Consider the following 13,441-nt stretch of genomic DNA (forward strand, 5'->3'; position numbering starts at 1 on the left):
CTAGGGGGGAAAAAAATCAAAATGATTCTAAAAGGAAACAGTACCATCAAAATCCTCTTGTACAAAAGAATCAACAACTTTCAAATAATACTTGCTCCAGAATTCAAAACTTATTTTAAAGAACACCATTCCTATTAATCTACTTAAAATTTTACATTGTTCCTTTCAGAGTTAAGGATAACTATTAATTGACAAAAAATATAACTAAAGTGATCTTCACCAACAAAGGCACTGTAAATTGCTAAGAGTATCAGAGAATATATATTGTGTCTGCACATTTCTCTACTATATCTTCTGCAACATCATTTTTTTTCATCAACAAATGAATATTGATTGAGGTCATGTCTATAATCAGCTCATAAACGGTACTACAAAATAACAGGGACTGGAGTCAGTTAACACTAGAAATGTCAAACACAGACTCTTTGGGAAGGAAGTGTACCTGATGCTCTAAGCTGACCGAGCAGCTGTGTTCTCATTCCTATAATTATTTCCATGGTGGCCTGTGAAAGAAAGTTCTTTTCACAGAAGGCTCGTTCCCATCCATCACTCCGTGCTTTTTGCCATGCCTACAAAAATGGAAATGACGACACACCAATCACTTCTTTATCAAGAAACAAGCTGAAAGCCACTTTATTAATTACTCAAATGAAATTCTCACCCTAACTATTCAAGTCTAATACTTCATGATAAAATACAATTTATCATTACTTAATATAATACTATACTCCATGGATCTGGAAAATCCCAGTGAAAACTAAGCATCAGTAACTCAAAGGACCAGCTTTGTAAAGCAATACCTTCTCAGATATTTAAGGTGATTCTATTTCACAAAAATATGGGAAGTTTTCAATCCAATTAATAACAAGCCATCACTATACAATATACAATACACTATACAATAGTATGAAAGAACTCAGAATTTTTTTGTGTAGGGGGGGTGGGGAGTGGTCATAGACCTGGGTGCTGCTGAGCTCTTCAGCTCAAGTCTACCACTCTACCACATTGAGCCACAGTGCCACTTCTGGTGGTTAACTGAAGATAAAAGTCTTATGGACTTCTGTGCCCAGGCTGGCTTTGAACCATGATCCTCAGATCTCAACTTCCTGAGTAGCTAGTATTACAGGCCTGAGCCACCAGTGCCCACCTACATTTATTTTTTAAAATTATGTATGTGGCCCTGTATACTTGAAGAGTACCTTTCCATAAACAAGGAGAAAAAATTTAAAACTATACAGGCCCAGAATTTAAGGATCAAAAAGATGTGCATTTATTCAAGAAATAGTACTACCTAACCATATATCTAAATTCCTAAAATTATATTGTTATCACACCCTCCTTAAAGGCCCACTTCCCATATTGTTTCCTCATTTATTAATGCTATCTTTAAAAATCTTTACATACTCTTTGGATTATTTTTGCTTTATAAAATTAAGTTCTTAATCAGGTGCCAGTAGCTCATGCCTGTATTCTAGCTACTCAGGAGGCTGAGATCTGATGATGGCAGTTTGAAGTCAGTCAGGTAGAAAGTCTATGAGGTTCTTATCTGCAATAAATTTTTCAGAAAAGCCAAAAGTGGTGCTGTGGCTCAATTGTTAGAGCATTAGTCTTGAGCACAAAGTCTGGACAGTGCCCAGACACGGAGTTCAATCCCCAGGACAGGAAAAAATTTATTAATTTGTTGACGTAGGGTTTTGAACTTTCAAGAAAATAGATATGCTATTTAAAAAAAATCTAGCCAGGGGCTAGGAGTTTGGCCTAGTGATAGAGTGCTTGCATAGCAGGCACAAAGACCCAGATTCAGTACCACATACACAGAAGAAGCCAGAAGTGGTGCTGTGGCTTGAGTTGTTGAGCGCTAGCCTTGAGAAAGCCTCAGGACAAAGTCTAGGCCCCAAGTTGAAGCCCCAAGACTGGTGAAAAAACAAAACAAATCCCAGGCTGGCCCTGAACTCATGATTCTCTAGCATCAGCCTTCACAGTGCTGGAATTATAAGTAGTCCCATTGTATACTACTCAAATTCAAGGTAATTTGTATTCAAGCTTTGTTCTGTATTTTTAATATATAATCGGTCTAAATTAAAATTTTAGAGTCTTTATTGCCCAAAAGATAATTCAAAGACAAGGAACTCATTATCAAAAAATAATTACAAATATAAATAAAAATAGGCACACACACATGTAATCCTATAAGAAAATGAGGGAAAAGTATAGTAGAAAAAAGAACTGATCGGGGCCAGGAGTTTGGCCTAGTGGTAGAGTGCTTGCCTTGCATGCACGAAGACCAGGGTTCAATTCCTCAGTACCACATACATAGAAAAAAGCCGGAAGGGCTGGGAGTTTGGCCTAGTGGTTAAAGTGCTTGCCTAGCATGCATGAAGACCCGGGTTCGATTCCTCGGTACCACATACATAGAAAAAAGCCAGAAGTGATGCTGAGGCTCAAGTGGTAGAGCTCTAGCCTTGAGAAAGTCCAAGGACAGTGCTCAGGCCCTGAGCTCAAGCCCAGGACTGGCAAAAAAAAAAAAAAAAAAAGCCGGAAGTGGTGCTGAGGCTCAAGTGGTAGAGCTCTAGCCTTGAGAAAGTCCAAGGACAGGGCTCATGCCCTGAGCTCAAGCCCAGGACTGGCAAAAAAAAAACCCAAAAAAACAAAAAAAACAAAACCTGATCATTTTAACATACTACCAGCAAGTAGGTATTTTTTCCTAGACTACTAATAAAATATGACTTCATAAAGAAAACAGACAATGGAACTACCACCACTATTTGTTTACTTCTTTTTTTGTTGTTGTTGTTTTGCCAGTCCTGGGTTTGGGCTCAGGGCCTGAGCACTGTCCTTGGACTTTCTCAAGGCTAGAGCTCTACCACTTGAGCCTCAGCACCACTTCCAGCTTTTTTCAATGTATGTGGTACTGAGGAACTCTACCAGTAGGCCAAACTCCCAGCCCACTTGTTTACTTCTTTTGGTTGACATTGGAACGGTGGCCTAGAAGAGTCCACCAGCACCTCAGGAGGAGCAGGTGTGCCCACCCCGTAGGCAGGAAGGAGAGGCAGTGAAGTACCTGGAATGCTCTGAGGAGCGCCATGTGGTCACTGAAGGTGCCCGCGGTGAAGCGCTTCCGGCACAGCATGGCTGCGCGCTTTTGAGAGGCCTGTGTTGGCAGAACAAAAGGGTCTCGGTAGGCTAGTGTGCAGGCAATTGTAAGGATGGGGTCCAGACACTTCAGAACAACAGCACACAGGACCATTTTGCCAAGATGGGGCTCCACTGGCAAGTCAGCCAAATGGTACCCAAGTTCAGTAAGGTCTTCCCAGGCGTCCATGGCATCTATCGTCTAACACAGAAGAGAGATTTTGATATGAACAAAAGCTGCTTCTCTTAAAAAAGAAAATCTAAGAAAGAAGTAACTTTGCTACCACATCTCATAAACATATGGCAGCTCCTTCAAATAGATGTATAAATACAAACATTATACCTGCGATTTCATCTCTAATTACAAAAGTACAATTTAAAGTACATGATTAGCTGAATTTCTTTTGAGAAAGTTAAGACATATTCTCATTTAGTTTGAATTTTCAAGTAAAACAGAGAGTCAAGTGAACAAAGTTATGAGTACACCAACCTTAAGCATCTGGACTGCATTTCTTACAATTAAAGCTGGCGGAGGCTCAGGGGCTTTCATAAGGAAATCAGCAATGGTGCAATTCACAGGGGCTAACAGCTTGGTATGTAAGCAGAGCTCCTAGAAATTAAGAGCAGCAAACAATTAAAACGCACAGAATGCTTGGTTTTTTGTTTTTTGGGTTTTTTTGTGGGTCGTGGGGCTTGAACACTGGGCCTGGGCACTGTCCCTGAGCTCTTCAGCTCAAAGCTACCGCCCTAACCTTGAGCCAAGCCTCACTTTCTGTTTTCTAAAGGTTAACTAGAGATAAGAGTCCAGGCCCTTTTGTGTCCGGGCTGGCTTTGAACCTTGATCCTCAGATCTCAGCCTTCTGAACAGCTAGGATGACAGGCGTGAGCCGCAGCACTGGCTGGCTTTTACTTTTTAAAAAATCCTATGTTCCTAAACACTGACCAGTACGTCTCGGTTAGAACGCACGGTAGAGCAAACACAATCTTTGGTGAACTATGAGCTCATTCTTTGCCTTCGATGATCATCTGGCAGCACATCATACCAAAACGAACACAGCCTCCTCTGATCATCACGTCACGAAGTCCTGACGCACAACACCCACAGTCACTACCCACCGACAAGTTTCCCCTTTTCCTTTTCCACCTACTGTACTCTAGAGCAACCTTTTATCCAGCCAACAAATACAAGTGCTTTCTAGGTGCAAGGCCCTAAGAACAAGTAGGAGAAAACCATGAGGACAAATGCCTGCCCTTTTGTAACACCAAAAACAGAGGTAGACAACTAAGTATTTACCAATCACAACTAGTTAAGTGCTATAAAAGGAGACACGGAGCCCACTAGATAAAATGAGACTTAACAAGCTCAGGGAAGAACTTGGCAAAGGCCATGGTGTTCTAAGAGGTGAAGGATGAGTATTTACCATAAAAGCTAGGGAAAGAAATTTAGAGACAGCGATATCATACATGTTAAGGCAAAAGGAAGAGGTAGAAGGAAACAAGATGTACTCAAGAAGCTAAAGCTACTCATTTTTATGAGAGGAGGGAAAGCAAGAAATAAAGCTGCATACACAGAAAAGAACAGGTAATTGAGGCTCTTCCTAATAATTTTCAGCTTTCAGAAGGAAAAAAAAAACTCACAGAGGTAGGAAATCCTATTAGGTACATGAGGCCAAAAATGTGACTTGGTGCCTCTTCAAAGACACTCTAGACTAATAAAGAATTAAATTCATGAATTTCTGGAAGCCTCCCCTGCAAACTGCACAGTGAATGAATTAAGACTTCAAGAGAAACAATCATGACTTGACATGTAGGTAAACTGTGTTCCAGAACTTCCAAAATAATAGCGCCATTATACAATCAGATTTGGCACTTTAGTAGGTTTGGGAACTTAAAACAATCTGTTTTCTCCTTCACTGAACATTTTCCAGGTCAAAACTCGAAGCTGATTCTGAATAATTATATTACCAAATAACAGTAATGAAGCATCCTATGACTTAAATGAACTCTAGTGACTTAAATGAACTCTAGTAACTTAAAAAACTTGAAAGCTTATTAACGTTTCCTGCATAGTGAATTTCGTTATAGCTGTATCTACCATCCATAATATTTAATTTACAGCCTTGAATTATAAACTGCCACTTCTGGAAGTCCACTTGGCAGAAGGTGAAACGCTGTTTCTCTTCCCTCTTCCTTCATTCCCCCCTCCACACCAAGTGCTTTAGTATTAAGTATGTTTCTACCTGCAATGGCATCCTCAAAAGTTCTGGAGTCTGAAATTCCAACATGTTCTGAAACCGTAGTCTACTAAACAGACGGAAACAAATTCCAGGTCTACATCGCCCCGCTCTTAAAAATAAAATACAAAATTAAAACTCAAACAAGGAATAAGGGTTATAATAATAAAGAAACTAGAAAGGAAATATAATTTAGGAGAAAAATCAATCAGGATCAAGACATCCAAGTTTGACTCCTTAGCATCTTTTCATGGTTTCAGATTTATTATTCCATTTATTGAAATTCACAAATACGACCTTCCTGTTAAACCTTCCAGAGAATTCAGTCCGTTTTGCTAAGCTGCTGTTAGGCACTATATTCAGGCACTGTGGTGGAGGAATGCAAATTACAGAGAACTGCCATTTATTCTATCCTCACAGAGAATCAAGTCATCCGGGAGAACCTTGAATGTTGATGTTGAGGCTGCTGCCTCAGCCTTCTGCTACCACGCCTCCTGAGGTGACTCTTCTTTCCACCTAGTTTCAGTTTCTATCCATCCTCGATGGTCTTTTCCCAACTTCCCTGATTGCAGGCTGATACTTTAGAAGCCTTAGGCTACAACATTTGGGACTTTCTCGTCTACTCAAACTCAAGCAAAAGTTACTTCTTCCCAACGTAACCACTTGCTTGCACTTTCCCCACCCATCTCACAACAGTGCCAACCACCCTCAATGGTATAGAGAGAAAGCTGAGTAACACCCTTGATTCTACTCAATTCTTTACCTGCCATGCCTCAGACATACAATCTGTCCCTGATATCACACCTTAATGTATCATCTGCTTTATTCCACCACTGCTATAACAATCCAGGATACCCAAATCTCTCCCTCTTAAGAATGAAAGCATTAATGTTTGTCTTTTAGGCCTAGTTTTCCACATACAAGTAAAAAATACAGTATTTTGTTGTGGGGGATAGGTTTATCTTATTAAGTAGATCTTCCATCTGCATCCATTTTCCTACAAATGACATGATTTTTGTCTTTAAAGCTATGAAATACACTATATAGTGTGTGTGCGTGCACACACACACACACCCCACATCTTCATTATCCACTCATCTGTTGTTGGGCTGATTTAAACTGTTATGCTATTCTCAGCAGAGCTGCAATAAACAGATATTCAAATATCTTTCTGGTAAGCTGTCTTACTCTCCTTTGGAGATATGCCCAATAGTAGTAGAGTAGGATCATAAGGTAAGTCTATTTTTAGTTTCCTGTGGAACCTCTATATTGATTTCATAGTGATTGCACTAGTTTACATTCCCACTGGCAGTGTATGAGGATTCCTTTTTCCCATGTCCTTGCCAGCATTTCTTTTTTTTTTAATTTTTCCCATTTTTTAAAATAGAATCTTAGAGTGGTTTTGATTTGCATTGACTTTTTGGCTAATGATGTTGAACATCTGCCTGTGAATCTATCTGCTTGTGAGAACTGCCTGTATGGTTCACTTGCCCATTTATTAGCTGCACTGCTAGGTTTTTTGTTGTTGTTGTTGGTTTTTTTTTTGTGGGTCAATGAGCCTTGAACTCTGGGCCTGGGTGCTGTCCCTGAGCTCTTCAACTCAAGGCTACCACCCTATCCCTTGATCCACAGCCCTACTTCCCATTTTCTAGTGGGTAATTGGATATAAGAGTCTTGGTTTCTGGGCCGGGAGTTTGGCCTAGTGGTTAAAGTGCTTGCCTAGCATGCATGAAGACCCGGGTTCGATTCCTCGCTACCTCATACATAGAAAAAAAGCTGGAAGTGGTGCTGAGGCTCAAGTGGTAGAGCTCTAGCCTTGAGAAAGTCCAAGGACAGTGCTCAGGCCCTGAGTTCAAGCCCAGGACTGGCAAAAAAAAAAAAAAAAAAAAAGAGTCTTGGTTTCTTTAGTGCCCAAACTGACTTTGAACCTTGATCCTCAGATCTCAGCCTCCTGAGTAGCTATGATTACAGGCATGAGCCACCATGCCCGGCTAATTCTTTTGCTTCTTATTTTTTGCAGTTCTTTATATAATGATCTTTTATCTACTGAACAGCTGGCAATGCACTGGCTATAACAGAGACTGCATCTTGCTTCCTGTGCAGGTGGGCACTTGAACTGTGAGCCTCCTATTTCTCACTTCCTGCCACAGGTGTGCTCTACCATGTCCAACTTCTTCTACTGAGATGGAGGCTCACAGACTTTTCTGCCTTCCCAGGCCTTGAACTGAAATCCTCCCAATCTCAGCCTCCTAGGTTGTTAGGATTCCAGGTATGGTATCTGTGACACCACTGGTGCCTGGATCTTCATTTGATTTTACAATAGAAATTAGCCCATGTCTTGCATTGCATATGTTTAGTCTTAGTTTGTTTCTTTTATCTTTTTTTTTTTTTTTTTGCCAGTCCTGGGCTTGAGCTCAGGGCCTGAGCACTGTCCTTGGACTTTCTCAAGGCTAGAGCTCTACCACTTGAGCCTCAGCACCATTTCTGGCTTTTTTCTATGTATGTGGTACCGAGGAATCGAACCCGGGTCTTCATGCATGCTAGGCAAGCACTCTACCACTAGGCCAAACTCCCGACCCAGTTTCTTGTACCTTAATGTGGGTCATACTACACATACTTTCACATCTTAATGTCAACTTTCCTTTTGCAAAGGTTTAAAATGGCTCGCTTTGCAGAGAGAACATAAAAAGACTAATTAAAGCTGATCTTTTATAGGCGTTGCATGATACCTGTGCCATGCATATAAAATACTTCCACTTTTCAGGCAATTTGTGAGTCATGCCTTACCTGCCTTTCCGCTGAATAGCACTAGCTTTGGAAATCCACACCATTTTTAACATTGTTACAAAGTTCAATGCATCAAAGGATTTCTGCAATATTTAGATCATTTTTGTTAAAATACAAAGGTATTTAGGAAACAACAAAAAATGTTAACATTATTTAACATGCTAAGTTTAAAGCACTGTCTTAATTAGAAGACAGTACTGATTTTTTTTAATTCAGATTTTTTCTGGACATACACACACACACACACACACACACACACACACACACACCCTTTAGTGGGGGTAAGGCTGGAGTTTGAATCTAGGGCCTCCCTTGAAAGCGCAATTACCTCTATCAATTTTATCCTTTCAGTAAATATATCTACCTAAAGCTAGGGAATCTTAGTTGCAAGGCAATAAATATTTTAGGTATTGAACATTTTATTGCATTACCAAAGGCTACTACTATAGTGTCAGGGCAGCAATATACAGGAGATAAAAAGGTGAGGCAGGGGCCGGGAGTTTGGCCTATTGGTAGAGTGCTTGCCTAGCATGCACAAAGACTCCGGTTCGATTCCTTGGTACCACATACATAGAAAAAAAGCCAGAAGTAGTTCTGAGGCTCAAGTGGTAGAGCTCTAGCTTGAGAAATCCCAAGGACAGTGCTCAGGCCCTCAGCTCAAGCCTAGGACTGGCAAAAAAAAGTCTGATTTAGTTTGCTGACACTGGCTTATGTGGGTTGCTGTTGCTGTTGTTACTAATGTCTCATTACTGTTCTTTTGAACTGAATATCATTTGAACACCTACTGTGCACTAGGCAATGGAGATATAACAATGCCCAGAGGTAAAAGGAAAACCAAAAGTATGCCATGAAAATGCTATACTATGACAAAATTTTCACTACAAGAAGACAAACACTTCACTTACTTTCTAGCACTTAGTGAGAAGGTAAAACTTACTTGTTGAAAGAAGCAGATCATATGTACAGATTTAACGTAGTTAAATGTTTACTATGTTAAAGTAAACAGAAATAAAATTTTCCACTGAGGACACTTCTGCTTACACTCAAACTCCATCTTCTTCATGTAAGTCAAGAACAACATATTCAGACCCACCTCTTTTACTTTGCCTGAATCAATAACAAAGACGACATCATTGACGGTGATGCTGGTCTCAGCAATATTGGTGGAAAGGATCTGCAATACAACATGGCTGTATGATTAATATGAAAATGGAATGTGACTAATAAAAATGGAAAAAAAAAAGATTTTATGAAGCTTACTATTTTCCGAACACCTGCAGGTGGGTTTTTTAATACCTTCTTTTGATCAGATGTTTGCATATTTGAGTGAAGCATAAAGACTTGGTATCTATTGACAATTGAGAGAGAAAATGTACTATAGTTCGAGTCTGTTATTTGGAGAAATGAGTGTAAAGCTTTCGATTTTACCTATGCGCATTGTCGGCAAATCGCTTGTCATCAAACAGGATGCGATCTCTGAGACCAACTATTTCATCATATCCAGGCAGAAAAATGAGGACCGCACCTCGGAGAAGAAGTTTATTTTTAATATTAACTCTTGTGAAGTCAACAGCAATCAAAAGAACTATGTGGAATTACATCCTGAGTTTTCAAGCACTGGTAAACTGTCATGAATTACAATAATCCATGTACTTTTTTCAATGCAATTATAGAAAAACTTGTTCAATCCGACATTAATTTCCAATCAAAGAAACCCCCAATTGGATCTGGTTCTTGGAGACAGAATTTACTTACCAGCATCACAACTATGACAGATATTGTACAGAAGATGCATGATCAAATCCAAGTCTACTTTCTCATCATCAAAACTGTGATGATAAGCCTTCAAGAGCTCTCTGTCTTCTGCACTGAGGTCATTTCCATTTGTTTGGACCAGAGAACTTTCATCTAGATTGCCAAACTCCAATGAAGCACTAAAAATCAAGAAAGGAAAAACGAAACACGTCAGTATATTTTTTTTTTAACAGAGTAACCTTTAAAGCCAATGCTTCTCTTTATGTCTTTTAAATATCCAGTGTATCTACAGAGGGGCAGTGATATCATGTGCTGTAATATGAACTATACTTAGGTTTCAAAGACATTTTTCAGGTAAAATTCAGCATTAAGTTTTAAGCAATAAGCTTTTAGAAAATTGCAATCTGTAGATACTTGACCAAAGGAAAGATACTAATGTCCTATAAGCACATGGAAAGATAGTTAATATCTGTCATCAGATGAGAACCACAATGACACTCCTTTCTAGGCAGTTGCATGGTCACAGTCAAAAGGCCAAATACGGGCCAGGAGTTTGGCCTAGTGGTGGAGTGCTTGCCTAGCATGCATGAAGACCTGGGTTTGATTCTTCGGTGCCACATACATAGAAAAAAAGCCGGAAGTGGTGCGGAGGCTCAAGTGGTAGAGCTCTAGCCTTGAGAAAGCCCAAGGACAGTGCTCGGGCCCTGAGCTCAAGCCCAGGACTGAAAAAAAAAAAAAAAAAAAAAAAAAAAAGGAAAAAGGGAGGGGAAGGGAGAGTGAGAGGAGAAGAGAGAGAAGAGATGCCTCTGACATTCCTGCTAGGATTGTGATCATAGCTGATTTGGAAAAAGCAGTGCTTTTGGCAGTTCCTTAAGCAATAAACAAAGTTACCATATTCTACAGTAATTTCATTCCCAGGCATGCACACAGAGAAATAAATAAATAAATAAATAATCCACATGTATTCTGTCAATTAAAAAATCTACATAAGGTGGGGCACTGGTGGCTCATGCCTGAATTCCTACTCACAGGGTAAGATCTAGGATTATAGTTCAAAGGCAGCACAGGCAGAAGTCTGTAAGCCTCTTATCTCTAATTAACCACTAGGAAGTGATGCTACAGCTCCAAACTGCAGAACACTGGCCTTAAGAAAAATAGCTCACCTGTGGTATAGCCGTACAATGAAGTATAAGTGAAAGACTTCATGTAAGACTACATATGATTTCATTTAGATGAAATGTCCAGAACAGACAAATCTACAGAATGAAGTAGATACATGGTTCTTAAGGCTGAGGAGGTTGTGGGGAAATGGGGAATGAATGCTTTATGCGAGGAAAATGTTCTAAAATTTACTATGGTCGTGTTCTAAAATTGACTCTTAGCTCCAATTAATCTGCAAAAAGCCAGAACCTGAGGTATGACTCAAGTGGTAGACCACTAGCCATAAACAAAAAAGATAGAGAAGGCCCTAAGTTCAAGTCCTAGTACTGGTACAAACACAAACACAAACACAAACTAAGATTGACATAATAGAGCTTATAAACAATCTAAAGAAAAACAGAGAAAAATAATTTGTACTTAAAAAAAAATCACTGATTATGCCTGTCAGTAGTCTACATTTATGCATTCTATGATTTACATGGCCAAGATGTCTTTTAAAGAAGATAAATTAATAGTATGGAAGTTTTACCTATAAGATTCTAGAAGATCCACAGTTTCAGTCTGTCCAAAGTGTTTAGCCCAATCTAAAGCCATCCTGTCAAAGATCGAAGACATTAAACTGGGAAATAATTTTCTTAGAATTATGATTACTCAAAACTATTTACTCATTACAGTAGAGATGTATCAGCAATTATTCCGCAACACCTTTCTATATCTCTGCAGAGATAGAGAATTGGTACATTCCAGACTTACCAGCCATTTGATGCTTTACTGTGAACATTGGCTCCCATGCTAATCAACTGCTCTACTTGACTTGTAAAGCCTCTCCCTGCAGCAACCATCAGAGCTGTTGCACTGGTTTCACTATGTCTATAATCAACTATAGGAAGGAAAAGATAGACTGCTCAAAATCCCAATTATTTTAACCTATTTATGCTTTTTTTTGTTTGGTTGGTTGGTTTTTTTTGCCACTGTCCTCGAGCTTTCTCAAGGCTAGCACTCTACCACTTGAGCCACAGTACAACTTCTGGCTTTTTTTGTTTTTCAGTATATGTGTACTGAGGAATCGAACCCAGAGCTTCATGCATGCTAGGCAAGCACTCTACCATTAGACCATGCTCTTGGCCCCTAACCTACTTAAGTTTTTAAAGAATGTAAGTGATAGAATTTACCTGTCAGCATTAACCCGAGACTTGCTGCATTTTATATGAGTATTTGATCCTTGTGTCATATCATCCAAGGAAATCTATTCCTAAGAGGCCTCTGTACAAACAGGATGGAGTAAGCCAGGCGCTGATAGCTCATGCGTATAATTCTTGATACTCAGGAGTCTGGGAACTCAGGATCTGGGTTCAAAGCCTAGTGTATCTGTGTATATAACATAGTACTACAAAGGTATTTTTTTGGTAAATAACTGTCATGTATGTACAGACCTCATGAAACTATTCTAATTTAACTAAGTTAACAAATTCATTCTAAGTTTAAAAAGTTATGGAATTTAAAATAATTAGTCCAGAAACAAATCACTGAGTATGTGTGCGTGCATACATACATATACATATATATATATATATCTATGTATTTAACTTAAGGATGGAATATATATATATATATATATATATATATATATATATATATATACACACACACACACCCACACATATATATCCTTAAAGTAAGCTGGGCCCCGGTGGTTCCTGCCTGTAATCCTAGCTATTCAGGAGGCTGAGATCTGATGATCAAGGCTCAAAGTCATCCCAGGTATGAAAGTCCTTGAGACTCTTCTCTCCAATTAACCACCAGAAAACCAAAAGCAGCACTGAGACTCAAAGGGGTAGTGTTAGCCTTGAGCTGAAGAGCTTAGGGACAGCACTCAGGCAGGGCTCCCACACACAACCCCCTTGCCACCACCACCACCACCACCACCACCACCACCACCACCAACAACAACAACAACAACAACAACAACAACAACAACAACAACGGTTAAACTGTGCTACTATAAATGACAGCAAAAGAAATTTTAAAAAATTTCAGTAAACTTACCACTAACATTTTCAGTTAAAATAAGGTGGAAGACTTGAGCAAAAGCATCAATATCTTTATGTAGCCATATGTCAGAAAGACAAGAATCCATTTCCTTTATTAACCATGGTTCAAGACAATTCACATCTTTTTCTGTCTTTTAAAAAGAAAAAAAAGATTATGAGTTACCAAACTGCTTGCAAAGAATAAAAAATGACCACAAGAGTCTATGTTATTTTATGTGTTATATGTTGTCACTGAGTGGTATTACAACAATAGATGCATTTCGTCTAACCTTCACAATATTGTATCTTGTTCTTGCACTCATCTCTTATCTGGGCACGAGC

At 39.2% G+C, this 13,441-nt stretch overlaps 1 protein-coding gene across 1 annotated transcript in view; it reads right to left on the minus strand.

The window, feature by feature from the left end:
* The window catches only part of Ythdc2 (YTH N6-methyladenosine RNA binding protein C2), a 45,127-nt gene that overhangs the window by 13,144 nt on the left and 18,542 nt on the right, over positions 1 to 13,441 (minus strand). Inside the window, exons 10-21 of the mRNA XM_090325542.1 lie at positions 13,116 to 13,251; positions 11,823 to 11,949; positions 11,599 to 11,664; positions 9,909 to 10,087; positions 9,582 to 9,678; positions 9,414 to 9,501; positions 9,247 to 9,327; positions 8,154 to 8,236; positions 5,373 to 5,478; positions 3,623 to 3,742; positions 3,062 to 3,334; positions 443 to 569 (exon numbers count right to left, since the gene is read on the minus strand). Coding sequence (XP_090181668.1) covers positions 443 to 569; positions 3,062 to 3,334; positions 3,623 to 3,742; positions 5,373 to 5,478; positions 8,154 to 8,236; positions 9,247 to 9,327; positions 9,414 to 9,501; positions 9,582 to 9,678; positions 9,909 to 10,087; positions 11,599 to 11,664; positions 11,823 to 11,949; positions 13,116 to 13,251 — 1,483 coding nt within the window. The remainder of the gene's footprint in view (positions 1 to 442; positions 570 to 3,061; positions 3,335 to 3,622; positions 3,743 to 5,372; positions 5,479 to 8,153; positions 8,237 to 9,246; positions 9,328 to 9,413; positions 9,502 to 9,581; positions 9,679 to 9,908; positions 10,088 to 11,598; positions 11,665 to 11,822; positions 11,950 to 13,115; positions 13,252 to 13,441) is intronic.

This window comes from Megascapheus bottae, chromosome 38 (assembly GCF_031878675.1).
Source record: "Megascapheus bottae isolate mThoBot1 chromosome 38, mThoBot2.hap1, whole genome shotgun sequence".
Lineage (NCBI taxonomy): Eukaryota > Metazoa > Chordata > Mammalia > Rodentia > Geomyidae > Megascapheus > Megascapheus bottae.